Raw genomic sequence first — 24,077 nt, 5'->3', positions numbered from 1 at the left:
GTCATGGCGTCGACAAAATTACTATTGTCTTAGTGATTTTTTTTCAGACACGAAGCTGGTTGTACTATAAAAGTTGCAAACAACGGAATTTCCGCTGATAATGAATCGACTTGGAGTCAACCCTAGAGTTTTCCAACATTTTGTGACCCTCTGGGCTCAGTTTCATGACCATTCCTTAAACTTAAGGGATTCCTTAGCTTAAATGTCCCCATAGCATTACAAAAGTTAAGGAAAAAAATCTTAAGTTAAGGAGCCTTCCTTAAATTCTGTAATGCTTTCCTACGGAAAATTTTAAGTTAAGGGATTCCTTGAATTTAAGGAATGTTCATAAAACACGGCCCTGGTAGAATATCCCAATCCTTTATATCCACATATGAAAGAGTCTTATATTCTTCATCTGGTTGGGAAGTCATCTTACTCAGTGCCTTAAACTGCCATTAGTAAAACGCCATATTGTTTGTCGGAAACACGCAAGTGACCTTTAACACCCTTGTCTCCCTCACTTCAGGTTTGGAATCTGTTATGATATATTTTGTCATTGAACATTGAGGAAGAAGGGCGACCCGCATCAATTATCCTTTAGATTGTTGTGTTATGTCTTTATACAAGGCTAACACATGGTTTTTAATGGCATAGCAGCAAATAACGTGTTTCTGTTTCTCTCTCTCTGCCGCAAGCAAATTTTATACAGATTTTGCATTAACTGGCTAAAAAATCCAAGCATCACACCACGTGCGAAAAACTTGATGTATTTAGAATTTTTAAATATGAAAAAATATGGTCTTACTGATTATGACTTTTTCACGGCATACAGACTTTTTAAAACATTTTTTTTTACATTTCCCGAAATAATCTACAACAAATTAAAATTTTAAAGCTCTCATGAAATTTATTATAAAGTAAATATTTGCATTCAAATAAAATTTATTACATTGCTGAATCAAATTTTATTTATTTAAATGAAACTTTATGGAAATTTGTTTATATTAAAAGTGTGATCGTTGAAATATTCATGAATTCAAAGCGACGATTTTACGAAAATTACGATGGTAATATTTTAGATTGATATTTTTGACAATGTTAGTGTTCAAAAACTCAAAACTTAACTCATCTAGTTTTGATCAATTGAACAACGTATAGTTATATTTATACTTTAGTAAAGCATTCGTGGGTGGATGTTTTGGTCGTGGAGGCGCAACTAGTCGATAAAATTTGCGGTCCAGACATCAGCGGTAATAAAACGCACCCAGAATAATCAGATTATTATCGGTGGCCACTAAACCCAGTCTCGCCGTCAAGGAACATAACGTTTCGCGGCTATTTTTGTTTTATTGTGTATAAAAGACGTAGAATATGTCAATATTCAAATTACATTCGAAACATGTGAGGATGCGACGAATTCTAAGTGTACGTGCCTGTGCATATTAGGTGTTGTTTTGATTTTGTTTTCAAGCTTATTTACTAATAAGTTGTTCAAATTCGCGGGTGCAAATTGTCGCGATTTACTATTTGGAACGTATTCGCGGGGGTTTATTTTCGTGAAATATCTTTGTTGTCTTTGACTGCGTCATTCGTCCAACATACTGCAATAAATAAACCATGATTTTGATAAGTTTCGCAAATTTAGATAAAGTTTGCGATGTTAGCGAAATTAAAATCCCGCAAATATTAACAACTATACAGTAACTAAAAGCATACACATGGATAGAAATTTGTATCTCTATATATAGTATGGGATATATAGGGTCATCGCCCCTGTGATTACAAAGAACCGTTTTGGTAATAAATTGTAAAATTAAAGTGATGTCCCTTAAGGGAACTATTCTTTTCTGACAGGTAAGTTGCCAGACTGAGACACGAGCCCGCGAAATCCAAACAATAAGCCGACTGCTCTACCTTCTAAACTACCTAAGCCTAGTTTCACGAACATTTGTGAATTTCAAGGAATTCTTTAAATTCAATGCATACAAAAAGTATTACAGAAGTTAAGGAAGAAATCAAAAGTCTCGAGGTTAAATATAAATACCAGTAAAATACTATTTGTAGGTAATGGTAACAAGAAATAAAGTGAGGAAATTATGTTTTCGAGAACACAACTTTTATTGGTTAGTAATAAGTTCACCTTTTTGGGAATCGACTTTTCGTCAATTAAAGCCGGATACCAAAACTGAATTTTTATTTTAAAACAAATGTAAAATTCTGCTTAGCATTTGGAGACGAACGAGATTGACTTCAATTGGCATATTAAAATCACTCTAAATTATCTATTCATCTCCATACCAAATCTATCAGATAAAGTTAAATTCACTACTCTTTGATTTTCTCTGGGATAATATGTCCCGCAAAATTACAAATAAAAGACTAGTAGTTATTCAGAAACATAATAATGGTGATTGAGTGAACATGGTTATCTTACAATCCTTTACAGTCTTGTTAGCTTCGGAGAAATATACTCTTCGGGTAAATGAAAATGTTTGTTTCCGCTGAATATAACTGTAAATAAAATGTTGAAATGTGGACCAGAATATATTAAACTCTGTGAGTCAGACAGTACTAATTTATTTTCGAAAGATGTGCTAAGAAGCTTTATTCGATTGAATTATTCTTTACAATTTAAACAACCTGCCTATAAAAGCGAATCCATATTAAAATAAAACCTTGTGGTATAATCACGACATAAAAGTTGGAAATAATTTTCATGTTTTGTATCTAAACTGGTACAATGCAGACGTATATACCATAAATGACCTAATTACTTCAACTTTCTCACACTCAATGAGTTCCCAAACATATTTAGTATTGATACAAATTTCTTCCAATTTCAAAGTACTTGTGTCAGCGACCATGCAATTTCTCAAACAATTTGATTTCAACCTAGTGACAATTTGACAGCCTTTGTTATTTTCACTATTAACAATTCTTTCAAAAAGGCTAAACTAACCTGTATATTCCTGATCAGATCTACTTTTCCAACTCTTTTGTTACATTTTTCTTTATTTAAAACTGTAGTTAGAATTAAAACGGGTAAGTTAATCAACATGGATTGGATTCATGGTCTGCCCATATGTACTTATTTACTGTGCTGTAGAATGGAAAATATTAAAATATTTGGAAATATTGCCAAATTCATTTAGAGCTGTTAACATTTGTCTATGTAAAATTTGTAAGTATTTTGTAAATTCTCAAGATGTTGATGACTTTGGCGATAAATAACTTATGAGAAGCTCTTCTTGAATTTGTCTAAAAATGTATGAAAAAACTTTAACACTTCAAAATTTGAATTTTTCTTATTTTTTTTTAAATTGATTGGGTAATTACATGGACCATAAGAATATTCATATAAGGGCTGTACATCAATTATTTGTTTTCAATCATGGGTTAATGATTTCATAACATTTTTATGTTTACTAATTCAAAGATAACAATTTGGAGATGCGTGAATATAGTGAAAAAAAACCCCAAAAAAAAAAAAAAAATTACTCATGCAAACATCTCATATAGCCGGTGTACAGCTCTGTATATTATTTTTCAGGACGTTATTTCCTATTGTACAGTTCCTTACATTCCATATCCATCACTCAACCTTTTTTTGCCCCCCCCCATTAGCCACTGATACTAATTCTGGCTACATAGGTAGATTGGGTGCTGGGACATGCTTCAATAATTACAAGTCCTAGATTGTTAAATACTGTAGCACTATGAGATGTCAAGAAATAAAAAAATAAACTCAGTTTTACCGTTTAAATATATAGCAAAATACCACTCTCATGGATTTACCAGTGTGTAACAGATTCAAATATCAATTCTCCTAAATAACATATATAATGATTTACTCTGTTGCTTAATACCTGGTCTCCTCATGGGCTATTTATATATTTTACCTACTGAATACTTCTTAATGGCTGGTGTTTGCATTCTATATGTGGTTGAGATTCGACCATTTATATATATTTTTATTTATCTATTTACTATATTATTCTTGCTCACCGACATAAATAATAAGATTTGAGAGCTTTTAACGTAATTTCTAATTATAAGACAAGATGAAAAGACACATTGCAATAATATATGTTATATCAAAAAGTTACACAAAAGCAATGTATAGCTGAGAATTTCTTATCAAAAACTACTATAAATATTATTGTTCCTTTATGCACATGTTGCATATCAAAGCCTCAAACCTACCGCCGAAGTTCTACTGTACAAACAGATTACTAGCTATACAGGAAACTACCCTGAATGTATTGGGTGCATTAAGTGTTGTGGGGGAATTTATTCTTTCAGGAAATATCATTATATCATACCTGTTCGGATCACTACTGATTCCTGATCTATAAATGACTTCACCACAGTGTCGTAGCTTTCTTTTCTAAATAGAGTTTATAATTCATAAAACTGCGAAATGTCCTAAATATATCATCTTTTTTTGTATTGTACTGTTTAAACCAACATTTGCGTCCACTTTGAAATTTACCCAGATTACTGTCAGATGTAGATAAAGTAAAATTTTTTGTAAACTAATTTTAGAGATGATCTTTGTTGATCCTATCGTGAATTTTTTATACCTTTACCCCCATACTTACAAACATGCTTATTGATCTAACAAATATTTGTATACACTTATGTTGTTAGTTTCATATTATTTCTAACAGTGGGTAGGATCATCTGCTGAGATACTTACCGTCTATATTCCTCTGTACTTTCTCTATTGATTGGGGCTATGGCTTGGTGTAGCGATGGGGAGTTTCGGATAATATTGAGTCCATTATACACAGCCTTCAGAAAACTTAAACTGCCATAGGATGTGATACGGTTAACAGTGTCTTTCTTTTGTATGGGACATGGTACATTTTGATTTTTTCTTATTAATGATTCAAATTAGATTCATTAATTTAACCAGATTCTGTTTTTAAGTAGTTTTGATGAATCGCTGGATCCATTATTAGTAACTCATAGCCAATAAACCTATTGTTAATTACATACCATTTTTCGACCTGTAGGAATTGACACATGACAATACCATAACCATATATTTTTTGTATTGTTTCAGTACTTCTGGTCACCTTGACAACCCATTAACAGGCAGTGATTGGTCGCTGTTCTCCTCCAATAGAATGTCCATATAGGCTGTCTCTTGCATCCGCTTCAGCATCAAATACAGCCAGAGGAAGCTCTTGATCATCAAGCGGGTGCCATGTCCAGGACAAGCTATCTGATACCTATACCACATAAGGCCAAAAAAAAAAATGTTTGTTTAAGGGTTACATTGGCAAAAAATATAGGGTCGGTCGGTCGGGAGGATATTTTTTTCTTCTTCTTTCTTTTTTTTGTGTTTTTCACTCTGAAATGATGGCCGTGTAACTGGAATCTGAGATCAAAATTTTCAACTTTTTAATATTTTATGGGGAACTAATATTTATCATCAATTTTATGCAACGGAATCTTTCATAAGTTGAGTCCAGACTTTAGGGATTTAACAAGTTCAATCTAAAATTTAACACAACCTTAAAGGTTGAATAAATACATTTTTATGGTCATGTGAAATTAATCACTAAATGTACTAAGAGATTTTGTTGAAGAAGAGAAGAGTAGATTACAGTTGACAATATGGTAATAACTAGGTCATCATCAACCTCGATGTTCCAGGGGTTACTATCACTGTTATATCCATCCCTGGACTATCTCATATATAGTAAACTAGAGGCAGCTCAGGAGAACTGACCAATCACAGACCTGCAGAGACTTTTTTCACAGATTACTGAGAGTGACGCACAATTTCAAAGTCACACGAACAGTTAACCACAGCGTACCGTTATTTGATTCTTTTGATGTACATAAGTGGACCAAATTAAAGGCTGAAATTAGTAAATTACCTGCGTCTTATGTTGCGTTCAGTTTTACCATGACATAGTCTAGGGGTGGATATGACATCAGTGATAGTAACCCCTGGCATATCGAGGATGGGTCATCTATACAGCCTACAAACCTGATCTGAAAACGCCTGGAAGTTAATTTGGGGAGGATAACCCCACATCTCCTCCTCCTCTGTCTCGCCTACGGTTGTGATACAGCAGCGAGGGATGTCAAATGTCTTCAGCCCCGTTCCCCGCAGGCGTGATATAGCAATGACGTCCTCATCTGATATCTCATAGCCTGTAAGATACAATGTCTCTATAACCTCAAAGTCACTATTGGTTTTAACTGATTCTCAGAGGTGGGCATTGTTACTGATACATAGTGGTGTACCGTGGTAAAAGATCATGGTCCAATATATATAAGTTACAAAGTCAACATTTTTATACAATTCATTACAAACAAATGTATATATGATATACTGTCATAATTCTGTAAAACAAATATAACTAATGACTACTTGCAATCAAATAGATTAAATGGAGGTCTGAAGGATTGCTTTTTCAATTCGGTAAGTTAATGTTTTTGCTTGTGAATCTAATCGTTATTCTCTATAATAGTTGATTGTACCATATATAGGAACGATAGAACTTGGTATGCTTCCAATGAATTCAACTTACCAATGAGTGTAAAGTCAGTAAGCAGACTACACCTCCACGACAACATGACGAAGGGGTCTTCCTCGGCAGCACTGGTGTAGGGTACGGGATAGCCATCCATGAGGCCGTCAATGATGTGGACGGACCTCAAGGTGGTCCTGTAGTGGGTAGCGAAATAACCCATGGCTGTGGTGTTGAGGTGGGTACAGAAAAACTGGCGGAAATGTGCCAGTGGCAAGCTCGGCTGGAGTATGTCAAGGAGAGCCTCGACACCATCAAAAGAGTGGATTAGGTTGAGGGTGACCTGCAGGTTCGGACAATGACTGCGAATGTCGTGCCATGATGAGTTGGTGATACGTTCATGGTCTGCTTCTACACCATGGACATGTATAATGAGCTTCTCAAGCTTGGCCTTGTTGTTGAAGGTGAAGCTTTCCAGCAGCTGGTTCGTGAGGTGATCGTAGTCAATGCTGAGTTGTTGGAGGGAAGTGAACGGATGGAAGAGCTTTGGGTCGAGCTCCACGATCCGGTATCCTTCCGAGTCCTCTTTCACACTGGCCAGGTGGAGACATTGAAGGCTGCGGGAGTGACGTGTTAGGAGAGACAGAAAGGTGCTGGAATGTTCTAGTAAATGTTCTAGTAACTCCTCCAAACAGCCCAGAGAGAAATGTCGGAGCTTACGGCTGTTTCTTATAATGCCTTCTATGCTGTCAAGGTACCTTCAACATAAAATAAAACTAAACTAATAGGCAATTACTAACCAATAATATTATATACCTACTGGAGCATCCTCGATACTCTAGGGGTTACTATAACTGACGTTACATCTACCCCGTGCTATATATCTCATAGTAAACCTGGAGGCATCCTCAATACTCAAGGGGTTACTATAACTGACATTATATCCATCCCTAGATTATCTCATAGTAAAATTGGAGGTATATTATTAATAGAGCAGAACATTCTTTGATGTACATCAAAAGAGCCATGCATTACCAGAACACTAGAGCTCTGGTTGATTGTGGCTTTGAACTTGGGCTTCAATTGCTCTCTTTGTATACTAGCCTGCAAAGGAAATCTTTGCTGGCCCGTTTTTTTCTCCTGAACTGCCTTTTGATTTACAATGAGAAATATAGTCCAGGGGTGGATATAAATTATAATGTCAGTTATATATATATAGTAACCCCTGGAGTATTGGGGATGCTACAGGAAAGGAGTCAACCAAATATATACATGTAGTTACCTATATAAACATATAATAAAACTAAACAAACATAAGCACCAACAATATAAAATATGCCTTAACTTACCTGGTATAAGAACAAACAAAAAATATATAGGTACAAATGTTACTCTATTATAATATATATATATATGATAAAACTCATTTTATTACATACATGTAATAATAACTGGCCCATCCATGAAACCATGTCATACAGCCATATCATGAATATTATTAAGACACAAGTAATGTGTAATAAGAAATAAGAACTTGTTCAATAATTTGATCTCTATCAAATTTTCTTAACTTTCACTACGTTCAGGTATAATACTAACAAATTTATGGTCTAGCTTTCATAAAAAACAAGGTATGATAGGTGTGAATTTATTAGCCCACCATCATCAGATGGTGGGCTATTCAAATCGCTTTTTGTCCGTGGTCCGTCCGTCCTTCCGTCCGTCCTTCCGTCCGTCCGTCCGTTTAACAAATTCTTGTTATCGCTATTTCCTCAGAAAGCACTGAAGGGATCTTTCTCAAATTTCATATGTTAGGTTCCCCTAGGGCCCTAGTTGTGCATATTGCATTTTGGGACCAATCGGTTAACAAGATGGCCGCCAGGCAGCCATCTTGGATTTTGATACTTAAAGTTTGTTATCGCTATTTCTCAGAAAGTACTGAAGAGATCTTTCTCAAATTTCATATGTAGGTTCCCCTAGGGCCCTAGTTGTGCATATTGCATTTTGGGACCAATCGGTTAACAAGATGGCCGCCAGGCAGCCATCTTGGATTTTGATACTTAAAGTTTGTTATCGCTATTTCTCAGAAAGTACTGAAGGGATCTTTCTCAAATTTCATATGTAGGTTCCCCTAGGGCCCTAGTTGTGCATATTGCATTTTGGGACCAATCGGTTAACAAGATGGCCGCCAGGCAGCCATCTTGGATTTTAATACTTAAAGTTTGTTATCGCTATTTCTCAGAAAGTACTAAAGGGATCTTTCTCAAATTTCATATGTAGGTTCCCCTAGGGCCCTAGTTGTGCATATTGCATTTTGGGACCAATCGGTTAACAAGATGGCCGCCAGGCAGCCATCTTGGATTTTAATACTTAAAGTTTGTTATCGCTATTTCTCAGAAAGTACTGAAGGGATCTTTCTCAAATTTCATATGTAGGTTCCCCTAGGGCCCTAGTTGTGCATAATGCGTTTTTGGATCGATCGGTCAACAAAATGGCCACCAGGCAGCCATCTTGGATTTTGATAGTTAAAGATTAATATCGCTATTTCTCACAAAGTACTGAAGGGATCTTTCTCATATTTCATATGTAGGTTTCCCTAGGGCTCTTGTTGTGCATAATGTGTTTTTGGATCGATCGGTCAACAAAATGGCCGCCAGGCTGCCATCTTGGAATTTGATAGTTAAAGTTTGTTATCGCTATTTCTCACAAAGTACTGAAGGGATCTTTCTCATATTTCATATGTAGGTTTCCCTAGGGCTCTTGTTGTGCATAATGCGTTTTTGGATCGATCGGTCAACAAAATGGCCGCCAGGCTGCCATCTTGGAATTTGATAGTTAAAGTTTGTTATCACTATTTCTCAGAAAGTATTGAATGAATCTGTCTCAAATTTCATATATAGGTTCCTCTATGGCCCTAGTTGTGCATATTTCGATTTGGGACCGATCGATTTACAAGATGGCCGCCAAGGAGCCATCTTGGATTTTGATAGTTGAAGTTTGTTACTGCTATTTCTCAGAAAGTACTGAAGCGATCTGTCTCAAATTTTATATGTAGTATGTTTGCAAAAGTTTGAAAAGCAGAGAAAAGAGATCCCTCTTTCCATTGTCAGACATAGATCATTCTTTGGTGGGCGCCAAGATCCCTCTGGGATCTCTTGTTTATTTTCCTGTGTAGACTTGATCAGGTAGCTGACAGCAGAAGAGCATTCCGTTTTGAGGTCCCAAGTTAAAATACCAGTCTGGCTGCTACATTTTCTCCACTACTCTTACAAACTTGTAATTTAATTGGCGCCCAACTTAACTTTTCTAGGGTACTAATAAAATGGTCGATTTCGACATAATTTGCAATTCAACCTGTGTACTAAGACTACATGACTATTGACCTATCTCAAAATTGTTTAACATGTTATTCCAAAGTTGTTGTTTTTTTACATATTAATTGAAAAATCAACTCAAAGTGGAATCTGACATATTTTTAACATTTGAAATTGTAAAAAACCAGCTGATCTTCACGCTTAAAATAAATCTATCTTATTTTTTGATATATTGATAATTGTTTTAGATATATTAACAGCATGTTTGGTGATAAATTCGGCGGAAAAATTGCACGAATATTTCAGGACTTTCTACCATATGGTAATTATTACAATTTTACCCCTTTGGAGTGGCCTCCCAAACGACCTTCCTCGACTTTGCAGAGTCGTGGAGTGCGGATCGACCCCCTATCACATATTGACACATTATAATAGATAATCATAAATACGACAAAGATTTCAAACGTCTGACATTAGATGTCCATGATGTACACTGCATATCTCTGACAACAGCTCAATCAATCTCGGATACATATATATCTATTTACATAAGTTTAAACATCCTGCAATGCGCAATTGTTTACAAACACATATCTATAAATAGACGCGTCGCGATTGGTGGAAACTTCCCAGCTGAGCGATGTACTTACCTGTCAAATATATAAACACTGTTGTTCTCCGGCCATTCCAAGTGACAACTTGACGGCTGCAAACAAAACTTTTGTAAGTTTCTATTGCTTTTCATAATCTCTAAAATTCTGCCACATTCCCGTACATCAGTGATGTTATGCGAGCAGAACTTGATGGTAATTTCCCGTACAAAATGTCCACATCTGTCAGCCAGGAACTTGCTCTGGATTCGCTTCGAACTGTGGAGTTGGAAATCAATCTTCTGCCATAAATTTGGGTGAAAGAGACAGCTTCTCCATCTCTTGCATACAGAAGATGCTTTGAGTTTACCATCATGCGAAAGGTACGAAAATATTTCCACCAGAGAAACGCTTGGCAAGACGGCCCAGTTCGGGTCCGCTGCCATCTTTTTGAGACTTCACTACGTAGTTTGTCAGCAAAGATCACGTGATGGTCATGTGACTAGTGTTATGATAGACTTGCAAAAGTTCTGTTTTTTGGTTTTAGGTGTGTAAACTTAACAATGTTCCAGGAGTTACTATTCCACCTCTGGACTATTGCGAAGCAAATCTGATGGCAACACAGCTATTTTGATCATTTGATGTACTCTGTTTGTTTATAAAGTGCCTTATATTGGACTCATTTTGCTGTTGACTCGTGTGTGTGTGTTTTTAATTTGACAATAGACTATTAGCGGTTTGAAAAGAAAATGAAGTTAACTTACTTAATGAGGAGAATTCTAATTATTGCCATTTAGGTTGACAAAGAAACAAGGAAGAGCTCTGCGTTGAAAAGTATTTTTTCTTCATATTTTACGAAGAAACATACTCTTTTTTTTTATTTTTGAACGTTTATTAATTACACAGACAAAGATAGAGAACATCTTAACATTATAACTACAAAAACATAACATTCACATTCATACTTTTACACACCCTCATGTACACCCTCACTTACAAATGTACTCATATATATACACGTATATGCAACTGTATCTAAGAGTTAACATTTCATTATATTGTTACATGCATTCAGAAATTTCCCTACATCGGTCCACATTCGTTCAGACATATCATTTTGAAGAGGCAGAAAAGATATTATGTTAGACAAGAAATAGTTGTGTAGGAAGATGTTTGTTTATTTGTTTAATTAATTCACGTCCTATTAACAGCCAGAATCGTGTAAGGATTGTAAGAGGATAGAGTCGAGACGTGGATTTACTGGATTATATGGGTTTTTTTTTATCTAATGGTAGAAAATTTATTGTAAAATTAGTTGTCAGGATTAATTCATTAATTATCACTGGTTTTCTATTTTTTTGCATAATTTTAAAGATACATGTATCAAGTTTTATAAAAGGTTCCCCCTTACTCAAACTATTGTTAAATTTTGTTTTCAAAAAATCATTTTGACCATTTGATATACCGTATTCGACCCAATAAGCGCCCAGGTTGTTTAAAAAATGAAAAGGTGCTAATAAGACGAAATTATTGCTAATCTTTATAATTTTGTGAAGTTTTTGTCTTTATTTATCCCTGGGCAATTGAAATCGAGGCTTCAAATTAGGAGAAGGGCGCTTATAGGGACACGGCGCTTATTGGGTCGAATACGGCATGTATCTATGTAGAATATATATATGATACTCTTGGATATTATTTTTGCCAGTGCGTTAATATTTAAGGTTTTAGGAAAACATCTTGTTAAGTAAATGTACTGTTTAATGATTAAAATTATAACATTATCAACAGGTGCATTAGTATTGTTAGTTATAAAACCAAGAAGAAGATTTTTTTGTTTATTGCAAAAGAAATGTTCAGTCTTAGCCCTGACATTAAGATATTAATTTTGTTCACGTAGTCATGTCATATTATGTCACAATCGGATTAAAATCGCGTGTTTTTGGTTTTATTTGTTGCCTGCTGTTCATGCGTAGTATTGTATATAGTACTGTTTATAATCGCAATGTCTCAATTCATTTACATGTGAATCAAAGAAAAGGACGAGAGTTTGAGGACAAGGTCATGATTTTTTTCCAAAACAATAATTATATGTTGATTTATATGCATCATCTTTCAAATTCAACTCTTATTTGGTTTCGTGCTGTATTGGACAAAGGAAAAGGGCAAGGGCCGGGTCTGCTGAAGGCCAGATCATTTGCTACCTTCCTGTTTTCCGAGACCATTAAGAACTTTTTTTTAAACAATCAAGACCCTTTTTAAGATGTCAGTATTTTTAAACCATCCACTCTATTTTGTGATATACAGTAAATTTCCGTCTTTGCATATTACAGAGTTAGCTCCCTTGCGGGTAGGTATCGATTGTTACGTCATTATTTTGTGAGCGCATTCACTGGTAACCCAAAATGTGTTAATCTTGCCGAAACTTGTTAGAATAACGGCAGAATACTTAATTTTTAACAAGTTTCGGCAGGATTAGCATATGTGCTTTTTTATTCAGTATTAACCCTTAATATTAAGACTTTTCCTCAGAATTCCAATTCGATTAATAAAATTAAGTATTTCTGCCGTAAAATTAAGTATTTTTCTGTCCGCCGTGGGTCGTGACGGCTGACGGCCGAATAACAGAGGGTATCAGTCACAATTACCCAACTTCGTTACGTGCACGGCTATTTATTGCTACATTGTCGGAGGTTGGGAATCGCCAAACGTTTCCGATGCGACGGTGAAATTAACAGATTCGGCGATAGAATTAAGAGTTTCTGCGTTTACATTCAGTGTTTCTGCGTTTATATTCAAATGTTTCTGCGCTAATATTAACACATTTCGTCGCTTACATCGAGCGGGCGCGCCGAGCCGTGACGGCCGAGCACACGGCTTACACAGGTAAACTTTACCTTGTGAAACGAGACTTACAGTACGTACAGCCGCCAGCCGATTGTACCTGTAAAATAATTATGTTTACAATTCTCTTTTCCCCTTCAAAAATACATATATCCTCATTATCCTATTCTCCTATCTTTTGTTGTTTTCTTTCCCGCGTCTCGTCATTTGAGCTATGCATTTTGCACCTTTTTTCGGAAGAGTTCCGATACGTGCGATAACAAATGATATGTGTATATACACGGGGATTAACTATGACAAACAAATTATGTCTTTGATTATGTGCAATTACATGTATGTATATTCTTCTCACAAATTTGAATTGTTGACGATATTAAAATAAGATCGTTTTACATAAAATAAATAAATATTTGTTATTTACAGACGTTTTGAAAGATATTTTGCTGTTGCCTTTAATTGTAAAATGCTGATTAAGTGTTATACATAATGATCTGCTTTTCAGGTTTGCTGAATTGATTTGATATACATTAAACGACCGATATCATATTCTGGTAATATTTGATGTACTTTGTGGCACGTAATTCCAGTATTTATTTATTTCTGCGTTTAAATTCAATGTTTCTGCGTTTATATTCAGTGTTTCTGCGTTTATATTCAATGTTTCTGCGCTATCGAGCGGGCGCGCCGAGCCGTGACGGCCGAGCACACGGCTTACACGGGTAAACTTTACCTTGTGAAACGAGACTTACAGTACGTACAGCCGCAAGCCGATTGTACCTGAAAAATAATTATGTTTACAATTCTCTTTTCCCCTTTAAAAATACATATACCCTAATTATCCTATTCTCCTACATGTATATTTTGTTGTTTTCTTTCCCGCGTCTCGTCATTTGAGCTATGCATTTTGCATCTTTTTTCGGAAGAGTTCCGATATGAGCGGTAACAAATGTACACGGGGATTAACTATGACAAACAAATTATGAGTTTGATTATGTACAATTACATGTATGTATATTCTTCTCACAAATTTGAATTGTTGACGATATTAAAATAAGATCGTTTTCCATAAAATGAATAAATATTTGTTATTTACAGACGTTTTGCTGTTGCCTTTAATTGTAAAATGCTGATTAAGTGTTATACATAATGATATGCTTTTCAGGTTTGCTGAATTGATTTGATATACATTAAACGACCGATATCATATTCTGGTAATTATTTGATGTACTTTGTTGCATGTAATTCCAGTATTTATTTATTGTAATGCCAGTATAGAGGCCAAACTTAACTGGTGAACTAATACGATAAAATTTAATTCATATTGTCAGAAACAATTATACATATATGTTTCTGATTAAATACATGTTTAGCGTGAAGAAGTATTCGTCAATTATTAGGGCTTTTCACTATTTGTGAAAAGACCTATTGTTTTCGTTAAGTTTCTTATTCTTATTAGGGCTTTTCACTATTTGTGAAAAGACCTATTGTTTTCGTTAAGTTTCTTATTATTAGGGATTTCCATTTAGGATGGAAATCCCTATTGTTATTGTTCTGTTTTTTCTTCTTATTATTTTTCTTTTTTTTTCTTATTTCCACAAATCTTGTTAGCAGGATATCTCAGGAACGGAATAAGGTACGACGCTCAACTTTGGACACGTTATGAATGTACATAAGATCTTGAAATGTACGTTCGATTTTTTACAAAAATGTTCAAGGTCAAGGTCACAGACGTAAAAAACAATTTTTTGGAACGAAGTTTAAACGCTCATAACTTCATTACCGTACGGTGTACATCGTTCACGTTTTGTTATTCAGACAGATCGTGACATTGCGCGTGCTTTTCCCATGCCATGTTATCAGAGATTATGTCAAGGTCAAGAGTTCGCTACGGGGTCAAACAAAGGTCAAAAACGAAATTTACCACAGAAAAAATTGAAAGTTGAATATGAAAGGTCATGCCCTCAGAAATATATAATGACAAGTTTTAAGGTCATGAGATCCAAAATGGCGGAGATATAGGCCTTTGAAAAAAGGCTATTTTGGCGTTTTCCCGCCAAAAATTTTTAAGGTTTCAGCGCCTTTAATACTTAACATACATGCTTGAATTTTTGTATAGATATAGCATGGACGAATGTCTACAGAACTTATGCTGTTTTATTGACCTTGACATTCATTCAAGGTCACAGGGTTCAAAAAGCTTTAAATCTTTAAACGACATCTTCGTAATAAATAAGAGGTGTAGAGCGCTGAAATTTGGAGACGTTATGTACGTACATGAGTTCTTAAAATGACCTCTCGATTTTGGAGGATAACGTTCAAGGTCAAGGTCACAGACGTAAAACACTGCTTTTTTCGAACGAACTTTAAACGCTCATAATTTCATAACCGTACGCTACACAACATGTACGTTTCATTCTCTATGTAGATCACGATAATTCACGTTTTTTTCTCATTACATGTTATCAGAAATTATGTCAAGGTCACGAGTTCATTAGGGGGTCAAATGAGGTCAAACAAAGGTCAAAAATGAACTTTACCATATAAATCTTTCGAAGGGCGCATATGAAAGAGCATGTTCTCAGGCACATAAAATGACCAAATTCAAGGTCATATGATCCAAAATGGCGGAGATATAGGACATCAAAAATCGAAATTTTAGTTTATATTTGCCCCTGCCCGAGACGTTTCAGCGCCTTTAAACCTGTATGTACAGTGTTGATTTTTCATACCTATGTTGTATGAACTTTTGTCTTCAAAAGTTATTTATTTTTAAGGGGTTATATAGAAAAATGGCGGAAATATAGCTCTCCAAATATGGCAATTTGTTTCATTTTCTTATTTTTGTCCGTTATTTGTGAGCTCGTAGGGCCTTTATCATCTCATGTAGAGTGTTGAATTTTTGTAAATGTAAGCTTTAGCCTATTGTCTGTACAGGTTTTTAATTTCAAAGACATGAATTTGAAAATGGCGGAAATATAGACCTCCGAATATGGCGTTTCGTTCATTTTTTAACGTAAATTTTAGCGTAATTCATGAAAATTCAAAGGTGAAATGTTTTGAATTGGATGTGAAAGATCATGCTTTCAGACACATAAAATGACCAAGTTCAAGGTCATAAGATTCAAAATGGCGGAGATATAGGACATCGAAAATCGAAATTTTAGTTTTTTATTTGTCCTTGCACGAGACGTTTCAGCGCCTTTAAACCTGTATGTACAGTGTTGATTTTTCATACCTGTGTTGTATGAACTTTTGTCTTCAAAAGTTATTTATTTTTAAGGGGTTATATAGAAAAATGGCGGAAATATAGCTCTCCAAATATGGCAATTTGTTTCTTTTTCTTATTTTTGTCCGTTATTTGTGAGCTCGTAGGGCCTTTATCATCTCATTTAGAGTGTTGATTTTTTGTAAATGTAAGCTTTACCTATTGTCTGTACAGGTTTTTAATTTCAAAGACATGAATTTGAAAATGGCGGAAATATAGACCTCCGAATATGGCGTTTCGTTCATTTTTTAACGTAAATTTTAGGGTAATTCATGAAAATTCAAAGGTGAAATGTTTTGAATTGGATGTGAAAGATCATGCTTTCAGACACATAAAATGACCAATTTCAAGGTCATAAGATTCAAAATGGCGGAGATATAGGACATCGAAAATCGAAATTTTAGTTTTTATTTGTCCTTGCACGAGACGTTTCAGCGCCTTTAAACCTGTATGTACAGTGTTGATTTTTCATACCTGTGTTGTATGAACTTTTGTCTTCAAAAGTTATTTATTTTTAAGGGGTTATATAGAAAAATGGCGAATATATAGCTCTCCAAATATGGCAATTTGTTTCATTTTCTTATTTTTGTCCGTTATTTGTGAGCTCGTAGGGCCTTTATCGTCTCATATAGGGTGTTGATTTTTTGTAAATGTTAGCTTTAGCCTATTGTCTGTACAGGTTTTTAATTTCAAAGACATGAATTTGAAAATGGCGGAAATATAGACCTCCGAATATGGCGTTTCGTTCATTTTTTAACGTAAATTTTAGGGTAATTCATGAAAATTCAAAGGTGAAATGTTTTGAATTGGATGTGAAAGATCATGCTTTCAGACACATAAAATGACCAATTTCAAGGTCATATGATCCAAAATGGCGGAGATATAGGACATCAAAAATCGAAATTTTAGTTTATATTTGTCCTTGCACGAGACGTTTCAGCGCCTTTAAACCTGTATGTACAGTGTTGATTTTTCATACCTGTGTTGTATGAACTTTTGTCTTCAAAAGTTATTTATTTTTAAGGGGTTATATAGAAAAATGGCGGAAATATAGCTCTCCAAATATGGCAATTTGTTTCATTTTCTTATTTTTGTCCGTTATTTGTGAGCTCGTAGGGCCTTTATCATCTCATTTAGAGTGTTGATTTTTTGTAAATGTAAGCTTTAGCCTATTGTCTGTACAGGTTTTTAATTTCAAAGACATGAATTTGAAAATGGCGGAAATATAGACCTCCGAATATGGCGTTTCGTTCATTTTTTAACGTAAATTTTAGGGTAATTCATGAAAATTCAAAGGTGAAATGTTTTGAATTGGATGTGAAAGATCATGCTTTCAGACACATAAAATGACCAATTTCAATGTCATATGATTCAAAATGGCGGAGGTATAGAACTTTCAGCGATTTTGAGTTGTGATTACATGATGTGGCATGTGGCCAAAGGGAGATAATCGGTATCTAATACTAAAACTCTAATCGTACGTGTTATTCCGCATTGGTCCAAGATCTTCATAAGATAAGGAGAATTTTTGCACTTTTAAAAAACCTGAAATTCTAATGTTTTTACCTATTCATTATCAAAATTGATATTTTGAACCTAAATCTCAATCTGAATTTCCAAATTCATATCATGGTTATCAAGGAATAATTACCTGTCAGAAAACATTTTTAATTTTGAAATTCATAATTAGCCAGCCAATCAGCGGCTGGGTTAAAATTCTGTCCTGGGCTCAATCTTCGGTACACAAGGGCCGTTTCGAATGTATTTTTACATCTAGTTTTCAATACTTTTCGGGATGTTTTAAGTGCTACTGTAATAGGGAGGGTTTTCCACAAGAGACCAGGAGGGGCGATCCGACTGTATCTCCCGTTATATGTATAAGTCCCAAATCGTGATCGTATAGTATTTTTAGTATACAACAGAGTCCACAGTCGTCACAAATCCTCTACGGATCCTGTTTCCTCCACAGGTTACAGGCCTGTATCTCAACAGGTTCGATCTCTAGGATGTAGCGGAAGCACTGACACTAATCCAATAACTCAACTAGGTAAATACAGGTACAAATAACTATTTATTATATAAAAGACAAGTAGATTAAGTATTACATAGAAGATTCACAATAGTGCCCGTTAAGACAGATAACAATAAGAGATATAAGTGCCGAAGCAGTTACAATGTATCCAAGATTAACTATAGCCAAACTTTAGGCCTAATTAGCTCAGTCCTGTGTGATTACCACGTTCCCTAAACAAAGCCTAACACCCTACGGAGCCAACTAGCTCTGCTCCCTACCTATTCCCTAAGTCAAGACCAAAGCTTCCTTAGAAGCAGCCCCTTTTATAACAACTCATCAACCCAGTACCCCAAAGTGACCACTGATTGGTCAATGTCCGGATGTCCGGACAGAGCACCATATTTAGGTGAAACCGCTGCTACAACAACCCACCTACACACTAAATATAACTTCCGCTTAAAACAGACAAGACTCAACTGACTGATAAACACCTCCCACGTGTACCACACGTGTACTCCGGCCAGCGGTCATCATCGGGGTGATCATGAGGACAACTAGGTTGATGAATGTGACTGCTAAACAGCAAACACACCCTAGATAAGACCTGTTCTCACGGTGTTCCCCTGAATTTGGGTCAAATATACATAAACAGATCACTGAAGTGAAGACTTAGAAGAGTGCAATAACAAATATACATACTGTAGAAATAAATGCAACAATGATAGAAACCCGTTCTATCACACTACATATACACGTATATATGAACAATGTACACGTGTTTGCCTAAATACACGTACATGTGTAACTACACCGCATACATGGGAGGCCGTCCTTACGTGACCCTAGCTGTTAATAGGACGTACATTTGAACAAACAAACAATAAAAGTAATGCACAAACATAATAACTGACAGGTTTAAAAACCTTTTATGTGTGTGGCAGAGCCGTCACCTGTGACACCGGATGTTCAAACACAACCGGTGCTATTTTGAGAAACTACCCGGCCGTTTTGAGATCACAGAACCAAATAAATTCCCATAGAGGACCGTGTTAACGTTTGCTACTATTCAGGTTAAATGAAGTTATCAAAATTCTTTACAAATTTTACATCTACATGTATTGTCCGACCCACACATAAACCATTAACTGGTGTACCCTGAATATATCCAATCAGCAGGCTCCTATATATTCACCTCTCTATGAAATCTTCTGCCCAAAGGGGGATTCCCCTAAATCTGTTTTTCGGTTGGACCAGACTGCTTTCGTAAGAAACGCTTTCTGATTAATATTGAGTGAGATCGTCCGTTCGTTCAAGCAATCGTCCGTTCGCTAACATTACTTATATCATTACATAGGTGGAAATCCCGTGTTTTGATCGCGATCAAATCTAGTTATTATTATTCTTATTATTCTTCTTCCTGTTTTTGTGAACGCTCTCTCGGTCAAACGGTAACACACAGGTTAAAAATGATTTCAGTATGTTTTAACCAAACATCTGAAGGTGTTCCATGAACAAAATTAAGTAGGTCAAAAATTCCAAAATGGCCGCCATGACGTAAAACCTTAAAACCACAAAAACTGCTTTAACTCAAAAAATATGAAAGCTATTGCAAATCTGAAGGTATTTTATTGTAGGGAATGAACATATCTAACTTTTACCCATGACATGTTTCCACAAAATATGTCTTGTTAAAAAGCTCGCTAGAGGTCAAAGTTTACAAAAAAGTGACTATTTTTAGAATTTTTTTATTATTCAATTTTTTTCCAAATTTTTTCCATTGCATCGATGCAGTATCTCATTCTGAAGGCTTTGATGTCTTCAAATTAAAAATTAGTCCACTAAATAATTTTTTATGACGTAATTAATATTTAACTAAGATTTTTTTTCAAATTTCGACAATTATATTTTAAACATCTCCTCTGATTCCACCAGTGCGATCAAGCCCAAACGCACAAAAAATCTTCCACTTTTCACCGTGACCAATTCTTGTTAATATGGTGTCGATTCAAATTCAAATATGGCCGCAATGACGTCACTTCCGGTTTAACCTAGACATCCATAACTCGTTAACCACTGAGCCAATTCCTTTCATGTTTTTGTATGTTATGTAGAATAGCATACTGAGAAACTTTGTAATTGTACATTTTTCTCTAAAATGTCAACTTCCGGTTGATCATTGACTCATAATGGAAATTCGCCATTTTCGGTGAAAATCACGAAAAAATCTTCTTGTCAAGTTCTACATAGTATAGAGGCTTCATGATTTGCATGAAGTAAGCTTAGGTAGTTGACTATCGGGTTTGAAAAAATAAACGAGCTTGACCGTCATCCAAGGTCACAGAGTGCGTGTGATTGTAGAGTTATGAAAATAATCCTGTGAAAATTCAGCTCATTGAGACAGCCGTAGCTCGTTAACCACACAGCCAATTACTTTCATTTTTGGATATGTTATGTAGAATCAAAAATGAAACAATTAGTTTTGTATCATTTTTCTGTTAAACGTCATCTTCCGGTGGAAATAAGGGACAAAGTTCAAAAATGCAATTTTTCGACAAAATCATTAAAAAAATCTTCTCAATTTCTAGAAGGCCTAGAGACCTAATATTAAGCATGAAGCATGCTGACATAAATGCCTACCAAGTTTGTTAATGTGATTGACCTTGACCTATATCAAAGGGCACTCGGGCTAACAATCCTAAAATCTTCAAATGACTTATTGTAAAGTTCTGAAAGGCCTAAGACCTGGTATTGGACTTTTGGTACGTTGAAACTAAGCGCTACCAAGTGTTTTATAAATGACCTTGAACGAAGTAGCTTTTAGGTGAAAAGCCCGTCAAATTGTCCCGGTGACAATTTCTAGTTCTTATTAGGGCTCACTTTTGGTGAAAAGACCTATTGTTTTTGTTAAGTTTCTTATTCTTCTTCTTATTATTATTATTATTAGGGCTTTTCACTTTTTGGTGAAAAGACCTATTGTTTTCGTTAAGTTTCTTATTCTTCTTATTATTATTAGGGCTTTTCACTATTTGTGAAAAGACCTATTGTTTTCGTTAAGTTTCTTATTCTTATTATTAGGGCTTTTCACTTTTTGGTGAAAAGACCTATTGTTTTCGTTAAGTTTCTTATTCTTATTATTATTAGGGCTTTTCACTATTTGTGAAAAGACCTATTGTTTTCGTTAAGTTTCTTATTCTTATTATTATTCTTATTATTATTCTTCTTCCTGTTTTTGTGAACGCTCTATCGGTCAAACGGTAAGACATAGGATAAAAACGATTTCAGTATGTTAAAACCATGTATCTGAAGGTGATCCATGAACAAAATTAAGTAGGTCAAATAATCCAAAATGGCCGCCATGACGTAAAACCTAAAAACACAAAAACTGCTATAACTCAAAAAATATGAAAGCTATTGCAAATCTGAAGGTATTTTATTGTAGGGAATGAACATATCTAACTTTTACCCATGACATGTTTCCACAAAATATGTCTCTTTAAAAAGCTCGCTAGAGGTCAAAAGTTTACAAAAAAGTGACTATTTTTAGAATTTTTTTTTTATTCATTTTTTTCCAAAATTTTTGCATTAAATCGATGCAGTATGCATTTTGAAGATTTTGATGTCTTCAAAATTAAAATTGGTCCACTAATTAATTTTTTTATGACGTAATTAATATTTAACTAAGATTTTTTTGCAAATTTCGACAATTATATTTTAAACATCTCCTCTGATTCCACCAGTCCGATCAAGCCCAAACTCACACAAGATATTCCGCTTATCACCGTGACCAATTCTTGTTAATATGATGTTGATTCAAATTCAAATATGGCCGCAATGACGTCACTTCCGGTTTAACCTAGACAGCCATAACTCGTTAACCACTAAGCCAATTTCTTTCATTTTTTTATATCTTATGTAGAATAGCATACTGAGAAACTTTGTAATTGTACATTTTTCTTTAAAATGTCAACTTCCGGTTGATCATTGACTCATAATGCAAATTCGCCGTTTTCGGTGAAAATCACGAAAAAACTTCTTGTCAAGTTCTACATGGTATAAAGGCTTGATATTGAGCATGAAGTATGCTTTGGTAGTTGACTATCATGTTTGAAAAAATAAACGACCTTGACTTTCATCCAAGGTCACAGAGTGCTTGTGATTTTAGAGCTATGAAACTGATCCAGTGAAAATTCAGCTCATTGAGACAGCCGTAGCTCGTTAACTACAAAGCCAATTACTTTTATATTTGGATATGTTATGTAGAATCAAAAATGGAACAATTCATTTACTTACAACTTTTCTGTAAAACGTCAACTTCCGGTTGGAAATAAGGGACAAAGTTCAAAAATGCAATTTTTCGACAAAATCATTAAAAAATCTTCTTCTCAATTTCTAGAAGGCCTAGAGACCTAATATTAAGCATGAAGCATGCTGACATAAATGCCTACCAAGTTTGTTAATGTGATTGACCTTGACCTATATCAAAGGGCACTCGGGCTAACAATCCTAAAATCTTCAAATGACTTATTGTAAAGTTCTGAAAGGCCTAAGACCTGGTATTGGACTTTTGGTACGTTGAAACTAAGCGCTACCAAGTGTTTTATAAATGACCTTGAACGAAGTAGCTTTTAGGTGAAAAGCCCGTCAAATTGTCCCGGTGACAATTTCTAGTTCTTATTATTATTATTCTTCTTCCTGTTTTTGTGAACGCTCTATCGGTCAAACGGTAAGACATAGGATAAAAATGATTTCAGTATGTTAAAACCATGTATCTGAAGGTGTTCCATGAACAAAATTAAGTAGGTCAAAAATTCCAAAATGGCCGCCATGACGTAAAACCTAAAAACACAAAAACTGCTATAACTCAAAAAATATGAAAGCTATTGCAAATCTGAAGGTATTTTATTGTAGGGAATGAACATATCTAACTTTTACCCATGACATGTTTCCACAAAATATGTCTCGTTAAAAAGCTCGCTAGAGGTCAAAGTTTACAAAAAAGTGACTATTTTTAGAATTTTTTTTTTATTCAATTTTTTTCCAAATTTTTTCCGTTGCATCGATGCAGTATCTCATTCTGAAGGCTTTGATTTCTTCAAAAATCAAATTGGTCCACTAATTAATTTTTTATGACGTAATTAATATTTAACTAAGATTTTTTTGCAAATTTCGACAATTATATTTTAAACATCTCCTCTGATTCCACCAGTCCGATCAAGCCCAAACTCACACAAGATCTTCCACTTATTACCCTGACTAATTCTTGTTAATATGGTGTTGATTCAAATTCAAATATGGCCGCAATGACGTCACTTCCGGTTTAACCTAGACAGCCATAACTCGTTAACCACTGAGCCAATTCCTTTCATGTTTTTGTATGTTATGTAGAATAGCATACTGAGAAACTTTGTAATTGTACATATTTTCTCTAAAATGTCAACTTCCGGTTGATCATTGACGCATAATGGAAAATTCGCCATTTTCGGTGAAAATCACGAAAAAAATCTTCTTGTCAAGTTCTACATAGTATAGAGGCTTCATGATTTGCATGAAGTAAGCTTAGGTAGTTGACTATCGGGTTTG

At 34.8% G+C, this 24,077-nt stretch overlaps 1 protein-coding gene across 1 annotated transcript; it reads right to left on the bottom strand.

Moving 5' to 3' along the window:
• Positions 1 to 5,014: 5,014 nt before the first annotated feature.
• Positions 5,015 to 11,022, bottom strand: LOC138336118 (F-box only protein 33-like). Its single transcript, XM_069285426.1, is given in 5 exon segments — positions 5,015 to 5,134; positions 5,136 to 5,219; positions 5,987 to 6,153; positions 6,534 to 7,231; positions 10,438 to 11,022. Coding segments are annotated over 5 exon segments (1,410 nt in total). The 5' UTR covers positions 10,824 to 11,022; the 3' UTR covers positions 5,015 to 5,059.
• Between the last annotated feature and the right edge of the window lie 13,055 nt (positions 11,023 to 24,077).

This window comes from Argopecten irradians, chromosome 12 (assembly GCF_041381155.1).
Source record: "Argopecten irradians isolate NY chromosome 12, Ai_NY, whole genome shotgun sequence".
Taxonomy (NCBI): domain Eukaryota; kingdom Metazoa; phylum Mollusca; class Bivalvia; order Pectinida; family Pectinidae; genus Argopecten; species Argopecten irradians.
This window is presented reverse-complemented; position numbering and strand designations above follow the sequence as displayed.